This window comes from Pipistrellus hanaki (genome assembly GCF_964339955.1).
Source record: "Pipistrellus hanaki genome assembly, chromosome: 4".
NCBI classification, from domain to species: domain Eukaryota; kingdom Metazoa; phylum Chordata; class Mammalia; order Chiroptera; family Vespertilionidae; genus Pipistrellus; species Pipistrellus hanaki.
In genome coordinates this window covers 77,604,990-77,625,893 of record NC_140506.1, presented here as the reverse complement: position 1 = coordinate 77,625,893, position 20,904 = coordinate 77,604,990, and the positions used below count along the sequence as shown (strand labels likewise).

Below are 20,904 nucleotides of genomic sequence, written 5' to 3'. Positions count from 1 at the left end.
CCTGCTCACTTCCCTGGGTCTGGTCCAGTCATTTTATGATCTTATTTTTGTGTAGGATGATACTTGTTGTGGGCATTGTTGCCTCTGAGTTTCCAGCTTTAGCTGAGTGGTCAGCCTTGAACAGACTTTGAAGATATTTTGATGTTTTAAATGCTTCCTTTTGTGCTTCTGTTCTCATTTCTGAGGGCAATCAGTCTTTTCAGTTATTTCATGGGATCATTAAACCATCTTTCTTTTCATGACCTTTATTAGCTTTCCCTTTATACATATGCAGAATTAACTTTATATTGGTTATAAATGGGTCAGATTTTAGTGCAACTCAGCATCCTTTTACAATGTTGCCTGCCCTATCCCACCCTTACCACCAAATATTAGAGAATGGGGCTGGCTTTCTTTTTTAATCCTCACCAGAGGATATTTTTCCATCAATTTTTAGGGAGATTAGAAGAGGGAGGGAAAGAGAGAAACATTGATGTGAGAGAAACACATTGATTGGTTGCCTCCTGCAGGAGGAAGGCACTTGCAACTGAGGTACATGCCCTTGACTGGAATTGAACCCGGGACCCTTTGGTCTGAAGGCCAACACTCTTATTTACTGAGCCAAACCGTTAGGGGCTGGGGCTGGGGGTTTTTTTTAGCTCAGTTTCCCATCAGTTCAACAGATATCACATGAATGAACCCTTATTAGAATGGCTTCAGTGCTGAAGGTGAAAGACGAAAAGACAATTTGTTGCTACCCTGTTTCCCCGAAAATAAGACAGCGTCTTATATTAATTTTTGCTCCCAAAGATGCGCTAGGTCTTATTTTCAGGGGATGTCTTATTTTTCCATGCGCTAGGTCTTATTTTCGGAGGATGTCTTATTTTCGGGGAAACACGGTAGATGTTTTTACCTATAGTTTAAGTTAGAAGTGAAGTAAGGCAAAAAGTAAAAAATCTCCAAAAAGTTTTCACAAAGGAGGTATGCTAAAGTACACATCCAAAGGAGATGTGGGGGCAGGGAAGAGAACACTGCCTGCTAATTGTTTTCTGAAGCTTATTTATGAAACACCTCACAGTGGCAGTTGCTATGGCAAACATATAGTATATGATGTTCAGCCAGTAGAGTTTCTTAGGAAGATCTTTGGTCAGGAGCTATATTGGTATAAAAAGAAAGTAGGGGATATTTTAAAAAAATTGGTCCAATCTTTAATAATAGGAATATTCATATATTTCAATTATAACTCAACTAGAGGTCCAATGCACCAAGATTCATGCAAGAATGGGCCTTCTTTTCCCTGGCTGTCGGCACTGCCTTCGCTCCAGCCTGGAGCTGCCTTTTCTCCTTCCCATTCTGCTCAGAGGCCTGGAGGAGCTGGGGCAGTGCAGAATGCCTGCATCATTGCCATGTCAGTGCCTGCATATGCAAATTAACCCACCATCTTTGTTGGGTAAGTTTGCATATTCACTCCTGATTGGCTGGTGGGTGTTGTGAAGATATGGTTAATTTGCATCTTACTTTTTTATTAATCTAGATAAAAAAGACATTCTCCAATAAGAAATAGACATTCTCTATGCTTAATATAACATGTTTATTTCTGTGTTATGCTGCTTATTGCTATAACATTAGAATGAAATGTCTGGAATCTGAAGTTACTACTTTGGAATCTTTCAGTAAAATGAGGATGGTGGTATGCTTCCTAGTTGACCTGATGACTAGTGATTGTCCAGGATCAAGTGGCTGTTCAGATTAAGAGAAAGGCCAGAAAACATATTTCAGGAAAAACAATAAAAACAAATCAAAATAACAAAGCAGAGTTTAGTTGTGAAAGGGATATGGTATAGGGAAGCAAGAGCACATGTTGTGCTAGAGAGAGATACAGAAAGACACAGACAGACAGTGAGGAATAGATTCCCAATGAAATGTAATGTCTGTTGTTCCCTGGAATGTCTTCCTGCTCCAGGACTTCTTTCCATTAGAAATTTCGAGGATGTCTTCTTTTCTGACACATTTCTTTGAGGACAGGGAAGGAAGGCATGAAGTTGAGTCCCCCAGGGCCTTGTTTTTGAGAGGAACACTGTAATAGCCTCTGGCATTTAGCACAAAATAGAATTGTGCTTTTTGAATGAGAGAACCAAGGCTTTATTCTCAAGGCCTTACTTTTGAAAAAATTACCCTTCTCCCTCTCTGTGGGTGATAAGACCTTTTCAGTAAAAAGAAAAAGGGAATTTGTTAAATCCCAGAATTATTACTTTAAAAAGTTTACCCACATTTTAAAGGTTTTTTAAAAAAATGAAATTATGTTTTTGTTTAATCTGCTTAATGTGAATATTTCATCAATTGGTTCTTTTAAAATTATTAGGGTGATATTTGTTAATAACATTTTATAAGTTTCCATAATACATCATCTGTATATTCTATTGTGTGCTTACTACCCAAAATCTAGTCTCCTTTATCACCATGTTTGACCCCCTTTACCTTCTTTAATCTCCCACTGCTCCCTTCTGGTAACCACCATATTGTTGTCTGTGTCAGTGAATTTGTTCTTCTGTTGCTTTCTGTTTTATATCCCACATATGAGTGAAATCATATGGTTCTTGCCCTTTTTCATCTATTTCCCTTATCATGATAACTGTCAAGATCTCCTAATTCTCCCAAATGTCAGCATTTCATCCTTTTTTTCTTTTTCTTTTTGATTCTCTATTCTATTCCATTGATCTATATGTCTGGCATCTTTTCTTAAAGCTGAGTCATATTATATATATTTCTAAGAACTTGTCCATTTCTTCTAGTTTATCAACTTTGGTGGGATATAGCTTTTCATAGTATTTTTGTATGGCCCTTTTTATTTCTGTGGTGTCTATTATAATGTCTCTATTTTATTTCTGATTTTATTTATTTCAGTTTTTTCTTTTTTTCCTTAGTGAATCTAGCTAGAGGTTTTCAATTTTATTAATATTTGCAAAGTAACAGTTTGAGAAATAAAGGGGAAAGTGAATGGTCTAGACAAGGCTTTTCCTTATTCTATATAATAAAGAGGTAATATGCAAATAGACCATCACTCCCTCACACAAGATGGCCGTCCCATGTCATCACACCACAAGATGGCTGGCAGGGAAGAGCAGTTGTGGGCAATCAGGCCAGCAGGGGAGGGCAGTTAGGGGCAACCAGGCTAGCAGGGGAGGGCAGTTAGGGGCAATGAAGCCAGCATGGGAGGGCAGTTAGGGGTGACCAGGCCATTAGGGGAGGGCACTTGGGGGGCAATCGTGCCAGTAGAGGAGCAGTTAGGCATTGATCAGGCTGGCAGGGGATTGGTTAGGTGGTGATCAGGCTGGCAGGCAGAAATGTTTAGGAGTAATCAGGCAGGCAGGCAGGCAGGCAGGTGGTTGGGAGCCAGCAGTTCTGGATTGTGAGAGGGATGTCTGACTGCGGGTTTAGGGATCGGGCCTAAACCAGCAATCAGACATCCCCTGAGGGGTCCCATATTGGAGAGGGTTCAGGCTGTGCTGAGGGACACCCCACACCCCAATACATAAGTTTTGTTCATTGGGTATCTAGTGTAGATATGTTGAGTTCATTTACTTAAACGAACATGAAAGAATGCAGAGCTAAACAAATTAAGGAATGTATTATATTCTGTGTTTCTCAATAACTAGCTAATAAAGTTAGTTTTGCCTGCTTGTATTGACATAGTTTAATTAGTACTTAAACTAAGAATGAGATTGCTGACTGATTTTCCTGTTTCAGTAATTCTAGGTTTTCTTTTCCCTTAGGCCACATGTGTCAAACACAAGGCCCGCGGGCCAAATCCAGCCCGCCAGGCCTTGCAATGTGGCCCGCACCGCGCTGTCATCACTGCACTCCGCTGTCAGTTTATGACATTGTCAGTTTATGACTGTTCAGTAAAGCATTCGGCCCGCGATTTAGGCTGGATTTTAGATTTTGGCCCCTTCTCTGATTGAGTTCGAAACCCCTACCTTAGGCCGTCATTTTTTATTATTTGGCTGGTATAAAAAATAATTTCACCTTCTAAAATCGAGGAACCATTAGGAAAAATGTAAACATTTTAATAAAGAAAAATAAAAGGAGTTATCCTCTGTCTGTGCCTTACTGAGCACGATCCTTTCCTCTGTGTTTTCCAGGTGTACCCGGTGTCAAAGAAGAGCGCTTTAAAGAAGGAATGACAGTGAAGCACTGTGCCTTGTCCCTGGTGGGAGAACCCATCATGTACCCAGAAATCAACAGGTTTTTGAAGCTACTGCATGAGTGTAAAATATCCAGTTTCCTGGTCACAAACGCACAGTTCCCTGTGGAAATCAGGTGAGTGACCCAGCTTCTGAAGATATGCTGCTTGAACCTGTGAACAGATGCTTAGGTTGTTCCCATGGCTTGCTGTTGTGAATCAGGCTGTATGGAAGTTTGGGGTGCATCTCTTCAAGATATTGATTTCATTTCCTTTGAATATATACCCAAAAGGGGGATTGCTGGACCATATGGTAGTTCTATTTTTAATTTTTTGAAGATCTTATATATTTTGGATATTGATTTGCAAATATTTCCCCCGTTCTGTAGGTTTCCTTTTCATTTTGTTGACCGTATCTTTTGCTGTGCAGAAGCTTTTTAGTTTGATGTAGTTCCACTTACTTATTTTTGCTTTGGTTGCTTGCACTTTTGGTGACATATTCAAAACATTGTTGCCAAGATCAAAATGTCAAGCTTTTCCCTGTGTTTTTTTTCTAGGGCTTTTACAGTTTCAGGTATTATATTTAAGTTTTTCATTCATTTTGACTTAATTTTTCTGAGTGGTCTAATATAGGGGTCCAATTTCATTTTTTCCATATGTGAATATTCATTTGTCCCAGCATCATTCATGGCAGAGCCTGCCCTTTCCACATTGAGAATTCTTGGCTCCCTTGTCAAATATGAGTTAACCATATATGAGTGGGTTTATTTTTTAGACTCTCGATTTGTTCCATAAACATGAGTGGGTGTTTTTTTGTTTGTTTGTTTTTGTTTTTAATGCCAATATCCTATTGTTTTGAGTACTATAGCTTCATAGTATAGTTTGAAATTAGGAAGGATAATACCTCCAGTTTTATTCTTTCTCAGGATTACTTTGGCTATTCAGCATCTTTTATAGTTCTATGAATTTTAAGATTTTTCTTTCTGTTTCTATAAAAAGTTGTCATTGGAATTTTGATAGGAATTTTATTGAATCCATATATGGTTTTGAGTATTATGGACATTTTAATAATATTAATTTTTCTGATCTGAAAACATGGGATATCTTTCCATCTATTTGTGTTTTCAGTTTCTTTCATCAATGTTGAGATGTTCTTGAAACTAAAATAATGTTATACTTTTTAAGGCCCCATTTCTGGAGGCTGATTCAGTCTTGGGGGAAGCCCAAGAACTTGCATTTTTGTGTACTTCCTTTTTTAAAAAAAATCATTTATTTGTTTATTAATCCTTACCTGAGGATATTTTCCCATTGCTTTTCAGAGAGACTGGAAGGGAGGGAGGGAAAAAGAGAGAGAGAAAAACATCCGTGTGAGGGAGACACATAGACTGGTTGCTTCCCACTCATGCCCCGAGAGGGGGCAGGAGCGAATCTGCAACCCTTGGCTGGTAATTGAACCTGAGACCCTTCAGTGTGCAGGCCAACACTCTCATCATTTAGCCACGCTGGCCAGGGCTCCACATGCTGCTGATCCAGATGGCCCTGAGCACACTTAGAGATAAACTGCTGTGAGGATTGAGATACTGCTTTTGGATTTCTGTGATGAGAGGCTCCGGCTGCACTGCCTGTGATCTGGCCATTTTGAAGGAGGCCTTGTGGCACAGGGCTAGGAAAACAGGCTCTGGAGTACTTCTTGGCTTGAATCTTGTTGTTGAGATAATTAAATTCAAGATTTTGACATCTTTTTTGTGGATCCTTGAACAAGCCTCATAATCTCTTTGAACCTTAGTTTCATCATCTCTAAAATGGGCATAAGTAGCAACTACCTTGTTTATTCTGAGGATTCAGTGAACTGAACAAGAAAGGTCAAACATAGCACAATGCACTCAGGACATGATGAGTGCTCAGTAAATCTTCTCATTCTCTCTTCCTCCCAAATTATTTGGCCTGATGTGACAGCTCCCAGTTGTCTTAGGGATTCTGAAATTGAAAGTTTGGGCTACTTAGGGATTTATTTATTTTTGTCCAATCATACTTATTATTTAATCCATTTGATTTCTTATAAACATAATTCCCTCAGCCTTTTTTTCTTTCTGTAGAAATTAGAAGGCCTACATCTCTATAGGGGAGAAAAAGGGAGAGGGTTTTTTATGTTCAATAACAATGCATTTCATATATGATCATTCTCAACTCAAGACTTAAAATTAGCAGGATGAAGGGTCATCACAATAATCATTTCACAATTCATTGGGCATTTTCACTGGGTATTGGGCTTATTAGGATTGTATTGGTTTAGTCCTTTTTATTGTTCTCAGCAGCAACGTGAGATTCTCAGGCAAGGCAATTATTTTGATGATTTTAAGGATAAAACATCTTTTTGCTTTTGGGGACTTAAAATGATGCTCTCTATGATTAGAATGGACAAATGATCATGTTGGAAGCCTAATTCCTGTCCTGGGGAATAGAGGCCTATCCCAGGCAAACATTAGATCCTGAGTTCAGAAGACTTTTCCAAGGTCCTTTTACTGCTTTTGAATGAGTTATAATTCCCAGGGACATGTTTTCTTCTCTGTTTTTCCTCTGCTCCCTGACGAGAGATGTGTAGGCTTCCTTCATTATGGCACCTCAGACATTTAGTATTGACAAAGTCCCTTATTGGTATTGCCAGTGTCCAGGGCTTCCTTTTTTTACAAATGATGGAGGTTTGTAAAATAACCATGGCCTTTGGAATATACTGTTCATAATCTTAAGTAGTTATGGAGGCATAGTGAAGAGGTCAGGCCAGATTCCATTTTGCATCAGACAGATTTATAACAAAGTCTCATAAATATCAGATAATGATAGCCAGTAGTATCCATTAAAATAGTCTTTTTATTTTTATTTTTTGTGGAACATAAAGTACTGTTAAGGTAGCATAGCCTATTTGTTGTTAAAGAGGTGCCATTATATATACTATTGTTTCTCATTTTTAGTAATTGATATCCTTTGCTCGGTAGTGACACATTACTGAACTTTTAAGGATTCCCTTTGAATGTCAATGCTGAAGAGGGATTAAAGCAATGAGAGTCTGCCAATATCACTTCTTTTCTAACTTTGCTTAGAACTTCCTACCTTCAATGAGACCTTTCTGATTTTTCCATGTCACTAAGCCAGATCATTGCAATTATTTGTTTGGCCTACATATCCTTAAAAGTCCTGTCAGCTAAAGTCAACTAAAAGGTAGCTTTCAGTGTCTGCCTATATGGCTGGATAAAAAGAAAAAATGGTTCCTGTCCTTCAAGGGTCTTATACTCAAAGATTGATAAGGCTGATACTAATAGACATAAAAAGCACATTCACCATTTTGATGGTGAATTTTATGACATGTGAATTATATATTTCAGTTTTTAAAAATTCATAAACTTTGAAACAAAAATGCATAAGTAACATTCTAGTGGTAAATACAAATTACAGAATAGTTATAGAAAATTAATAGTTGAAGGATTTGTTCATAGAATTATTAAGGGGGGATTTTCTTTCTAGGTCTAAATTTATTGAACAAAATGAATTATGAGGCCCATTTGAAGGGAGACCATAGAGACTTTGGAAAAAGTACAATCTGGGCTTAAAACAATACTGGCAAGAAATCTATTGATAGTAGATAAGAATGGCATTATGAAATGAATGAGTCCTTTGTAAGTGCTTGCTTGCTGTTCTAGCTCTGCATTGCTTAAAGCTCTCGGAATAGTCATTGCCCAAGCCAGCTTGTCTTTGAAACCAATTCTGCCCTCAGGTATAGGTGAGGCATTGTGTGGTTTTCTGCCCTTTAAGAAGGCTTGGGTTTTTGGGGTTGTTTCTTGTTCCTTAGAAAACTTCCATGAGTGAATTGATGATAGAAGGTGGTCTATCAGCACAGACCCCACATGGCTGTGAGATTTCAATTATGTAAGCCTTGACTAAGCCAGATCTTGTTTTGTGTATTTTCCGCGAATACCTATTGTTTGAAGAGGGACCGGTTTTAAGTGATTGAATGTTTTCAGTTTATTAGAGATGGTGACCAGTCATTTTAAAAAACAATCAACTAACATGCCATTCTGCCACATGATTAAAATCCTTGTTTCAATCTTCTGGGAGAAGTAGAAGCCTCTAGACCCAGTGAAATGTTTAATAGCCCCATCTATTACAGATTGTAAATTTTGCATCATGAAAAGCCTGATATAGGCATAACACTTTTTTATTGTTGTGTTTATTGTTTTTAATTTTAAATTACCAAGGAATCTTAAACCGGTTACCCAGCTATACGTCAGTGTGGATGCCAGCAGCAAAGACAGCCTGAAGAAAATTGACCGCCCACTCTTCAAGGACTTCTGGCAAAGATTCCTGGACAGTTTGAAAGCCTTGGCAGCAAAGGTAAAAATTATGACATCTTTAAAAGAAAATGAAATGAAGTAGAGAGGTTTTTTCTTTAAAAAAAAAAAAAAAAAGACTAAATAAAATCTTCAGATTTTATTGTTTTACAAGTATTTGAGTTCTTAAATTTGTAATATATATGTCCTTCATGAATTTGGGGAGAGAATAGCAGTTCATAGCAACCCTAGAAGAGGTGTCAGCATATAGTATATGTTTGTTTTTTAAAATATATATATATATATATTTATTGATTTCAGAGAGTAAGGGAGAGGGAGAGAGAGATAGAAACATCAGTGATGAGAGAGAATCATTGACTGGCTGCCTCCAGCATGCCCCCTAATGGGGATCAAGCTCACAACCTGAGCATGTGCCCTGAACGGGAATCGAACCGTGACCTCTTGGTTCATAGGTCAATGCTCAGCCACTAAGCCACACTGGCTGGGCTGTTATTGCCTTTTGAATATTTCATATTATTGGTATAGTAGATGCTATTATGAAAGGTCTGTTTTACTGTTGTTTAACACTCAAAAAGAAAACTCGTATGCTGTAACTATATTAGGTAGGTCAAATATATTACTAGTATAATCTGATATCATTTCAGTTTTTTTAAGTGCTATTCCAAATATTTTAATTAGAATATCTATACTGTTATGTTACTTGTTTAGTCTTTTCATATACCTGAGCAAGAAAAGACATTTGAAGAGAATTTCTTGAACTTTATAAAGAAAGAATTTTGATTTGTCTCAAGTACATTTATGAGCTAGTGCAACGCAAAGTAGAAGGTAGCATATTTTGTTTTTACGCTTAGAAAATATGATGTTTATTTTTCCAGGTCTTTATCTTTTGTCAAAATGTTTCTTTTCAAATATGAGGCCAGAAATTTATTGGTACTTGAGTATGTGGGGTTAAAATGCAATTCCTTCTAGATAACAGCAAAGAAATGTGTTAGCTTCAATTTCCGTTCACTACAGCTATTTGTCATACAGTTCTATTTTTAAAAAAGAGAAATCCATCTTGTACAAGACAACACTGCCTACCTTTGGCTGTAGACTTTTATCAGCAGTGTGACCAGATGTGTTTCTGTTGGCCTATTATTATGCCAAATTGAAAATCTAGTCGGAAATTGAAGTAATTAATGCTTTTTCATGTTTAAGCAATAAAATCAATATCTTGAAATCTCATTTTTGAAAATAAAAAACACAAAAATAATTCCTTGTTTATACATACTTGGATATCAAAACTGAACATTAACCCTCTTTCTACAAATGTGAGCATGCTCTGACCTGACATTTTTGGAGTAATAATGTGCCATTGTTGTGCATTAATGAGATCACTCTGTATCTAGTATTTCAATAGACCAGTGTATTCAGGTGGCCCACAATTTTCAGATTAAAAAAAACCTTTACTATTAAACCTTATTATAAAAATATCTATACATATAAAAGGTTAATAGGCTTAGTGACCAACCATTCGACTCTTCTGCTGCTCAACCGGTAGCTATGACATGCACTGACCATCAGGGGGCAGACGCTCAAAGCATGGGCATGGAAATATGGAGCAAACTGATGAATCCCAGGGGTAAGGGGAGAGGACAGGAAGAGATTAACCAAAGATCTTATATGCAAATATCTGTGCACTGGTGGGGTCCCTCAGCCTGGCCTGCAGGGATCAGGCCGAATCTGTGCATCAGGCCTCCAACATCCCCCGAGGAGTCCCAGATTGTGAGAGGGCACAGGCCAGAGCGAGGGACCCCACCTCTAGCTCTGATTATAAAAATATTACATGTTGATTATAGAAAATTTGGAGACGTAAAGGGAAATGTAAAGGAGCAAGGAAAGAAATTATCTATAATTCATGGACCTTGAGGCATTTTGAAGTACTATTTAATTCTTTTTTTGGGAGTAGTGAGGATATGAGTGCTTTCTTATATATGATTCAATTTTATATGCTTCTTATTTTTGTTAATGTTGGGACATAAGCATTTTGTCATGTTATTAAAATTTTTCTATGACCTTATGTTAGATAGCTTAGTCTTTTAATCTTACTCACTGTGAGATGAGTGTGTGTGTGTGTGTGTGTGTGTGTGTGTGTGTGTGTGTGTCTTTGTGTGTCTGCCCCCTCCCTGGTTCCTAACAGAGCCGCTAAGACCCTTGTAAATTCCTAATTGATGAGAGTACCAGGATCATCTTTTGTTTTAATGAGATGGCTCTGGGTGGGCTCCTGTATGGCTGTTGGATGGGGATTGGTCACCAGAAAGACCAAGGCATGATTAGAAGCTTGAAATTTTTAGTCCCCGCTTCCCCACTTCTCTAGAGAGAGGAGAGTGGTTGGAAATTTAAGTTAATGATCAGTCATGCCTGCATGGTTAGGCCTCCATAAAACTCCCAAGGATTCAGGGAGCTTCTGGGCTGCTGAACATATGGAGGTGCTGGGAAGGGGCGTGGAAGTCCTCAGTCCTTGCCACATATATACCTTGCCCTACACATCTCAACCATCTGGATCTTAATCTGTACCCTTTATCATATTCTTTTATAATAAACTGATAGACAGTAAATAAACTGTTTACTTGAGTTCTGTGAGCCACTCTAACAAATTAATTGAAGCCAGGATGGGGATTGTGGGAACCTCCAGCTGATCAGCTTCTGCACAGGTAACAACCTGACTTGCAATTGTCACCTAAAGTGGGGTGGGAGCAGACTTGTGGACTGAGTTCTTAACCTGCGGGATCCGACACTGTCTCCGGATAGGGCCAGAATTGAGTTAAATGGTTGGATACCCAGTGGGTGTCACACAATTGGTTGGTGTGGGAAAAGCTCCCACACAACTAGGTTCAGAGGTGTTGTGAATGTGACAGCAGTGCGAGAGTAAAGGAAAAACACAGAGAGAAGGCGAGTTTTTTCCTACTCATTAGCTTCACAGAATCATCAGAGACCTAGGTTCCTGTCCTTCTCCTGAGAGACTTTCATCCTGATGTTCATTTCCTGGTCCAAAATATTTGCTAGAGCTCTAGCCATTATCTTGGCATCACAGCTTTCATTTTGAGCAGGCAGTACAAGGATGGGTAGAAGAAGGGCACTCTTCTTTTTAAGATGATTTTCGTAACACTTCCATTTATCTCTTATTGGCCAGAACTGAGTCTCTTAGTCACATCCTGCCGAGGAAGGCTAGGGAATGTAATGTTTTTGCTCAGTGTACCGCGTCTCTACATAGTTTAGGCATTCTGCTAATGAAGAAGAAGGGGAAAATGAGTACTGGAAGGCAACTAGCTATCTCCCATCAGTGGACTAAGCATTAAATTCAAATATTAGACAGGTAACAACAAAATAACTGTATTGAGAAGAAGGAAATAATCAAGATAAAAGAAGAAATCAATTAGTGATGAAGGAGATTAAAATATTGTACATATAGAAAGTTATTGATGCTCATTACCAAAGTAATCTCAATGGTTTGGTGGAGACCGAAGGCAGATTGCATAATGCTTGTAAGAAGGACAAAGAACAAATGGTATCTTAGAAAGGGGACAAGACAGGAAGGAGCCTTTGGGGCTTGTTTTGGAGGTGTTATTGGTTGCTTGATTTGAAATGGAGGAGGTTTGACTATGAACATGTAGGTAGAAAGGAAGATGTAAGAGATAGTTGATCTTTTTGTATCTTAGAAGTATGTTTTATTCCTTATTCCTAATTTCTAGAGTAATGATTTCATTAGTGCCTCGGGATTCTTTATACTCATTCAGCACAATATTTTTAGTAAGATTAAAAAGAATTGATGATAGTGTGGACACCAACTTGAAACTACAGTCACTAAACAAGGCCTATTTGAAAGGTAGAGTTATTCCTAGTGATCTGTGCACATAGCTTTTCATCTGGCAGAGGGTTGGGGAGGGACACTCGAAGGGACCCAGGTAGTTTGAACAGACATTTTAAAAAATGACCATTACTTTCCATTTCTTTTTAGTGCTGTTTACTTTGAAATTTCAAATAGCATTAAAGCAAAATTTCTATGTTTATCAGAAGTGCTTTGGGGCTAAAAAATGATTGAGACCCATTGCCACAAATGGATATTAAAAAAGTCCTCATTCTCCCGTCATTAGGAGACCAATGGGCCTTTTCCCTGCCATGCCATAGATTTCATCCTCTTCAATTTCTTCCAAATGGAATCGTTCAAGGCCATTCGTCTCAAGGCTTATCTTTAAAATTTTAGCTTAGGTATTGCCATTTTGGAGATTAGAATGGAACCTTTTTATGAGAATCATTGTGTTTGATTTATGAAAAGAGTTTGGAAGAAAGGGAAATTAAAAAGAATGGTCAGAAGCAAATTTCTTTTGCTTATTGAACCCAGAAAGAAAGAAGCACTTTCTCAAATTGACATTTGAAGGCCCTTATTAGTGCATTAGGGAAATGAGATTGTGGAAACTATGACTTCTCTTTGATTTATGGCAATGTGAAGATAACTTGCTCTTCTGACAAATTTAGATTGAAGTTGGGAGTTTTAGTGAATCAGTGAAAGCCCCTCTAAATACTGTGTCCATAAGAAGCCAGTATACGTGGCAAACACTCATTTGCCACCTTCATAGGAATAAAAAAAGTTCATTCATAGTCTGAGATATTGGATTGAGATACATACTATTTATATTTAGTCATTTGCACTTTCACTTCATCCAGCCACACAGTGGGTAAAAAAGGTGTTTTACCTTTCACAAGTTAGAAATGTTAAAAATCATGTAAATAGAATTTGAGTAACCCTTGGAGTATATTAGCTTTATTTCCATCAGTTTTAGAGTTTTTTTCTAATGGGATATCTTCTAGATTTGGAGGTGGTTAAAATAAAATGCTCCCTCCCCCCTTCCAAAAAATCCCCACAAACCTCTAGGCCTGTATTAAAAATCTGAGGGGGAGTGGGTGGAGGGATAAATTAGTTATTTTCCTCCTAACTCGTGAAATGTATCTCAAGATGTTGGGAAGCTCAGTTCAGCAACTGAAGGAAGCCTTCATTTTATATTACCATAAGAAGCATTTTTATTTTTCCTATTCCTGGCTCCTGATGGAAAATTGCCATATTTTTACTTATGTATCTACTTTGAACATATCTGGTTGACACTGAAGACACTGGAGAATCCTGCAGTTGTAGGTCCACTTGTATATTTAGAACAATTCAAGTGAATCTTCCCCATATCCCCCACGGGAAAGGCAGTGATTATGTTTGAACTCCTGGTTGCCAGTGTCTAAGGGTGGTAGGTGGTAGGGACTGAGGACAGAAGCCTGGAGACCACATTATTTTCCAGAACTTAATTCTTTATAAAAATCTCTGAGAGGGAAGTAGAGAAATATAGCCTACAAAACCATATTCCCAGCCATCTTTTTAGATGGTCCATTTTAGTCGAGTTGCATTTTAGAGAGAGAGAATGAAAAAGAGAGAGAAGCATCTACTTGAAAGCAAAGCATCCATTGGCTGCCCCCTGTCGAAGCCCGCATCCTGGGCATGTGCCCTGACTAGAATTGAACTGGTAACCTTCTGATGCACTGGATGATGCCCAGCCAAGTGAGCCTAAACAGAGTTGCATTTTGAATACAGTGGTTTCTTTACCATAGGTAAAGATTATATTCTAAAAATTCATGCAGTAGGAAAAGTCCAGTTTGAAAAATTTATTTAATGCTTAAAGGAAAATTTAGATTGAAGTTGGGAATTATAGTGAATCAGTGAAAGCCCTTCTAAATACTGTGCTCACTAAATAAACACTATGTTCATTAAATAAAAGGACAAAGGAAGTCATTGATAGAAAATATGGATAACATCTTACAAATCTTTAGTAATGAGTACCGTTCACACTCTCCTCCTGTGGTTTCTTAGGACATTGAGCTCTTCTCATTTTCTCTCTTGTTCTTTGCCGCCTTCTCCCCCCTTAAGCTCCTCCCATCCTCTCAATGGAAGTGTTTCCCAAGTTTTAGTCCTCAGGTTTCATTCTTGATGTTATGACTCTGCTTGCGTCCATTTTTCTTTCCTCTCCCTCTTCCCCAGCCCTTCCCTGTTTCCCCTCCTGAATCCTGTGTCCTCTTCAACTGAATGTGTCTCCTAGACACGCTCACTGGTTGGTCGTTTCGTTGGCACCTTGGAATCTAAATGAGTGACACTTTTACCAAGCAAGAGCTCACTGCACAAAGCGTGTAGGAACATACGATAGTCTTGGTTTTTGAGAAAAGAAAAAGCTTTTATTGTGAAGTCCACGGCTTTTATTGTGGAGATAGGAGGCAAGACTCAAATCTGTCTACCCCACCGAGGGTTTGGAGTTACATTTAAAGAAGATGTGGGGAAGTTATGCATATGCTGTAGAGTTCCGTTATTCCAGCATGAAGAGAGCTCAGTGCATAGGCATTAGTGGATCATGGTGTTTCACGCGTCCCATGAATTTGTGTGTGTGTGTGTGTGTGGGGGGGGGGTGTGTGTTTAGTATGTAGTACAGGTTGGCTTTCTATGTGATGACATTGAAATGTTATTCTAGGACGAATTCTCTCTCTAGTGCACAACTGACTGTCTGACTGCCTGATTGCGACCTTATTCTGTTATCTCTGAAAAACAACGTAGAGTCTCCTCGGGAAGAGGACAGGGCCAGTTTAGACTGGTTCTGCAGTGTCACTGAGCTGCCTTCGCAGGCTTGCTTTCCTCCTCTCCCTGCTCTTATCAGCCCTGCTCTTCTCTAACCACTCTTCCTCAGGAGGAATTCATTTTTACTTTTAATTCACACTTTTCATAGTTGCTAGATGATGTTTGTCTTCTGCTTCTTGGGTTCTCCCCTAATTATAAAAGCAATGTTTGTATATTTTCATAGGCATCATACTGTATATGTTTTATTATCTGTTGCTTTAAGAAAAGAATTGCTTTCATATAAAGTACAGAAGTATAAAAACTAAAACTGCCCTGTTTGAGCCCCTATCCCCTTTCTCCTTAAATGTTACTTCCCAAAAGGATCTCTGTTTACTTTAGGAATTACCTTCATTGACATGTTTCATTTATGTAAACTATACTTGAATTCAATTATATACCTACTTTTCCCCACCCCTGTCCTGCACAGGTTGCTTTTTTTGTTTACCAATATACTAGAGGCCTGAGGCACAAAATTCATGCAGCCCCGGCTTCGTCTGGAAGGTTGTCCAGAAGGATATCTGGACGGTTGTTTGGCTGTCTGGTCTAATTAGCATATTACACTTTTATCATTATAGATTTTGTACTTCTTTCTGTTTGAATATAAATAATTTTGCCTCATTTTTTAAAATATATATTTTATTGATTTTTTACAGAGAGGAAGGGAGAGAGATAGAGAGATAGAGAGCTAGAAACGTCGATGAGAGAGAAACATCGACCAGCTGCCTCTTGCACACCCCATACCAGGGATGTGCCCGCAACCAAGGTACATGCCCTTGACCGGAATCGAACCCGGGACCTTTCAGTCCGCAGACCGATGCTCTACCACTGAGCCAAACCGGTTTTGGCTACCTCATTTTTTAAATAGCACTTTATATTATGGTTGTTTCATTACTTATTTAAGCATTTCCTGATTGATAATTATTTCCATTTGTTTATTATAAAAAGTTGAACATGTTTTAATGTTTTTAAATAAGCATATTTTATTTTATTTTTTAAAGATATATTTTATTGATTTTTCACAGAGAGGAAGGGAGAGGGATAGATAGCTAGAAATATCGATGAGAGAGAATTATCGACCAGCTGCCTCCTGCACACCCCCCACCGGAGATATGCCCGCAACCAATGTACATGCTCTTGACCAGAATCGAACCTGGGACCCTTCAGTATGCAGACTAAATGCTCTATTCACTGAGCCAAACCGGTTTCAGCTGAACTTGTATTTTAGAACATTTAGATTTATAGGAAAATTACAAAGACAGTACAGAGTTCCTTTCCCTTCCCATTTTCCTCTATTATTAACATTTTACATTTCTGTGGTATGTTTATTTTAATTGATGAACCAATATTGATGCATTAAATACAAACTTCATTGAGATTTCGTTTTTCTGTTCCAGGATCCCTTCCAGGTTACCACATTACATTCACTAGTCTCTTCTCGGTAGGATTCTCTTGGCGGTTCCTTTTTCTCAACTTCCCTTGTTTTTGATGCCTTGACAGTTTTGAGGAATATTGGTCAGGCACTTTGTAGAATATCTCTCACCTGGGATTTGTCTGATGTTTTTCTCATGATTTGACTGTGGTTATGGGTTTTGGGGAAGAAGACCACAATGTTTAAGTTTGTATACATTAAGGTTAACATTGTTCTGTAAAGTTCTCTGGTTTTGATTAGTACATGATGCCTTATATCTACTATGATAGTATCACATAAAACAGTTTCACTGCCCTAAAAAATCTCCTGTGCATCACCTGTTCAAATTTCCACATTTCTGCCCAAATTCCTGGCAACCAATGATCTTTTATCTCTCTCTAGTTTTGCATTTTCCAGTATCATTAGAATCATATAGTATGCAGCCTCTTAAGACTGTTTTTTTCCTGCTTACATATATGCATTTAAGGTCCCATGTCTTTTCATGGCTTGATACCTCATTTTTTTTTATCACTAACTAGAGGTCCAGTGCATGAAATTCATGCATAGGGTGCAGGGGGTGGGGGTCCCCTCAGCCCAGCCTGCACTCTCTCCAATCTGGGTCCCCTAGACCAGCAGTCAGATACCCTTCTCACAATTCTGTACTGCTGACTACTAATTGCTCCCCTGCCTGCTTGCCTGGCTTCTAATTGCTCCCCTAACTGGCCACCCCTGCTGGCCTGATCACCCCTCACAGCCCCTGCGTGCAGGCCTGATCGTCCCCAACTGCACCCCCCACCCCCCCCCCACCACCAGCCTGCTCGCCCCTCACGCACCCCCCTCCCCCCCCCCCGGCCTGGTTGCCTCACGCAGCCTGCTTGTTCAATCATTTTGTCTTCCCTCTTGCAACCTGGGGCTCTCGCAGTCCGAGACCCCTTGCTTCTGACCACCCACCTGCAGTGGAGGCAGGAAAGGCTCCCGCCACAGCGCTTGCCAGCCACAAGCCTGGCTCCCCCTGTGGGAGTGCACTGACCACCAGGGGGCAGCTCCTGCATTGAGCATCTGCCCCTGGTGTCAGTGCATGACATAGCGGCTAGTTGTTCCACCATTCGGTTAATTTGCATGTTAGGGTTTTATTATATAGGATGATGTCCAAAGGTTCTATGACCATTTTGCTGAAAAGACAAAATGTTGAATTGCCTTCAGGCTTTTGTCAAAGACCAGTTGACAATATTTATATGGTCCATTTCTTGCCTATTCCATTCATCTAAATTTCTTTCACCAATACCATTTTGTCTTAATTACTGTAGCTTAATTATGGTAAGCCCTGAAAATGGGTAATTTGAATCCTCCAACTTTGTTCTTCTACAATACAGTGTTGGCTATTGTAAGTCTGTAACCATTCCATATAAACCTTCCAGTCAGTTTGTCCCTTATCTACAAACTAGAGGTCCGGTGCACAAAAATTTGTGTACTATAGGGGGCTCCCTCAGCCTGGTCTGCCCCCTCTCACTGTCTGGGAGCCCTCAAGGAATGTCCTACTGACGGCTTAGGCCCACTCCCTGCGGCTGATCAGGGGAAGGCACCGTCCCCATCACCCTCTTGCTGCTGCTGCCTCTGGCCTCCCTCTGCGGGAGCTGACTCAGTGATCAGGGGAAGGCAACACCCCTATCACGCCTCTGGTGCTGCCACTGCCAGCCACACAGCTGCCTGAGCCTTGGGCTCTGGGCAGCGGCAGCTGCTTTCCGCAGCTTGCCTGAGCCTCAGGCGGCCGCTGTGGCTTTGTCCGGAAGGACGCAGTGTCAAGTCCCCACCCACCTGTGCATGCCTGCTGCACAGGCAGCCTCCTGCTAATCAGTCGTTACGGCGTGATGGCATGATGACCATTAGCATATTAGCTCTTTATTATATAGGACTAGTTTGCTGAGATTTTGGTTGAGATTGTATTGAATCTGTAGATCAAGTTGGGAAGAAGTGATTCTTTTTAAAAAAAAAAAATACTTTATTGATTTTTTTACAGAGAGGAAGGGAGAGGGATAGAGAGTTAGAAACATCGATGAGAAAGAAACATTGATCAGCTGCCTCCTGCAAACCCCCTACTGGGGATGTGCCCGCAACCAAGGTACATGCTCCCGACTGGAATTGAATCTGGGACCCTTCAGTCCGCAGGCCGATGCTCTATCCACTGAGCCAAACCGGTTTTGGCAGAAATGACTTCTTATCAGTATTGAGTCTTCCAATTCATGAACATGAAATATCTCTTAATTATTTAGGTTTTCTTTAATGAGACCTATATTGTTTTTTACATATAGAACTTATACATAACTTCGTTAGATCATATATAAGTATTTTATTTTTTGGTGCTATTGTATGGTATTTTAAAAAATTTTAACATTCTAATTGTTCATTGTTAATATATAAGAAAGCAATTGATTTTTGTGTATGAATTTTGTATCATGATCTTGCTATTCTTACATAATAGTTCTAGAAGTTCTTTTGTCATTTTTTTCAGATTTCCTGTGTATCCTATCATTTGCAAAGAAAAAACAGCTTTATTTATTCTTTCCAACTTTTATATATTTTTTTCTTTTCTTGTCAGTTGTACTAGTAAGTCTTCTGGTACCATGATAGGAGTGGTAAGAGGGGGCATCCTTGCCTATCCCAATCTGAGGGACAAAGTATTCAGTTTTTCACAATTAAGTGTGATATTAGCTGAGGATTTTCTATAAGTATTTTTTTTATAATGTTAAGGAAATGCCTCTAATTCCTAGTTTGCTGAGAAATTTATCATGAAAAAGTGTTGGCATTTGTCAAATGCTTTTCCGCATCAATTCATATGATGATATAACATGATTTTTCTACACTAGTCTGCTGATAAGTGATATTAATTTTTTGAATATTGAACCAGTTTTGAATACTTGGAATAAATCTCAACTGGTAAGGACGTGCATATTATTTTTATATATTGGTGGATTGATTTACTTATAAATTGAGGATTTAAAAAAAAATCTATGCTTATGAAAGATATATATTTTCTTTCTTTTAAATGCCTTTATCTGGCTTTGGCATTAGAGTAATGCTAGCCTTAAAGAGTGAGTTGAGAAGTATTCCTTCTGCTTCTGTTATCTGGAAGAGATTGTGGTGGATTGATATAATTTATTTTTTCAATGTTAGGTAGAACCCATCTGGGTTTGCTGCTTTCTGTTTTGGGAGGTTATTAACTATTGATTCAATTTCAAATATATATATATTCCCATGCAGTTGATCTGTTTCTTGTGTGCATTTTGTGTTTACGGAATTTGTTTTTTTCATCTATGATTTCAAAATTCGTTGGTAATAGTGTTGTTTTTAGTATTCCTTTATTATCATTTTATTGTCCAGGGGATCAGTAATGATGAGACCCCTATTTTTCTTTTAATATTGATAAATTATATCTTCTCTCTTTATTTATTTATTTCTTTTGGTTAGCCTCGGTAGAGATTTATCAGTTTGATTTTTTTTTTCTTCAAAGACCAAGGTTTTGATTTTGTTGATTTTTTTCTCTATTGGTTTTCTGTTACTTTCAGCTCTAATTTTTATTATTTTTTTCCTTTTACTTGGTATAGGCTTAAATTGCTCTTGTTTCTCTACTTCCCTAAAGTGGAAGCTTATTTAGCTTATTGATTTTTTTTTCACTGAGAACTATATTGCAGTCCTTTGTGTTAATATTCTATTACATCAAGTTTAATTGGCACATAGTCATTCATAAAGTGGATTTGACATTATTTTCTTAACTTGTGTATTATTTAATATCACTGTGAAAAACCTATGCACATCTTTGCTCACATTTCTGATGAATTACCTAGAATTAATTCCAGAAGGGAAATTCTTGAGGTAAGAGATTATAATTGTAATAATTCATCAAGCTATTCATTTAAGCTCTGTGCACTTTTCTGTATATTTGATATCCTCTAATAATAAATCCTTTAAAAAAAAACCCACCTATATTCAAAGTGATGGGGGAGGCATTCAAGTTTTAAAGGTCCTTATATATATTGTTTACACAAGTATTCATGGATAAAATGATATTGTTTGTTATTTAACTTGAAATATGCCAATGTCTTCCCTGCACCAAGAAAAGTAGGAAGATGGATGAAATAAGAAATGTAGAATGCTGATAGCAGTCAAAGCTAAAATCATGGTTATATAGAAATTTATGATATTATTTCTTTTCTTGGGTGTTTTAAAAATTTATAATAAAAAGTTAAAAATATACAGTTATGAGTTAGAATTCTGTTGCTTCTAATTTGTCAGCTTTCAATGCTATACATTC

At 38.4% G+C, this 20,904-nt stretch overlaps 1 protein-coding gene across 2 annotated transcripts in view; it reads left to right on the top strand.

Moving 5' to 3' along the window:
* The window catches only part of LOC311620946 (S-adenosyl-L-methionine-dependent tRNA 4-demethylwyosine synthase TYW1), a 103,199-nt gene that overhangs the window by 58,422 nt on the left and 23,873 nt on the right, over nt 1–20,904 (top strand). For both annotated transcript variants that reach the window (XM_084880689.1, XM_084880688.1), the window contains 2 exons: nt 4,122–4,299; nt 8,413–8,548. In XM_084880689.1, the coding sequence (XP_084736815.1) occupies nt 4,122–4,299; nt 8,413–8,548 (314 nt within the window). The remainder of the gene's footprint in view (nt 1–4,121; nt 4,300–8,412; nt 8,549–20,904) is intronic.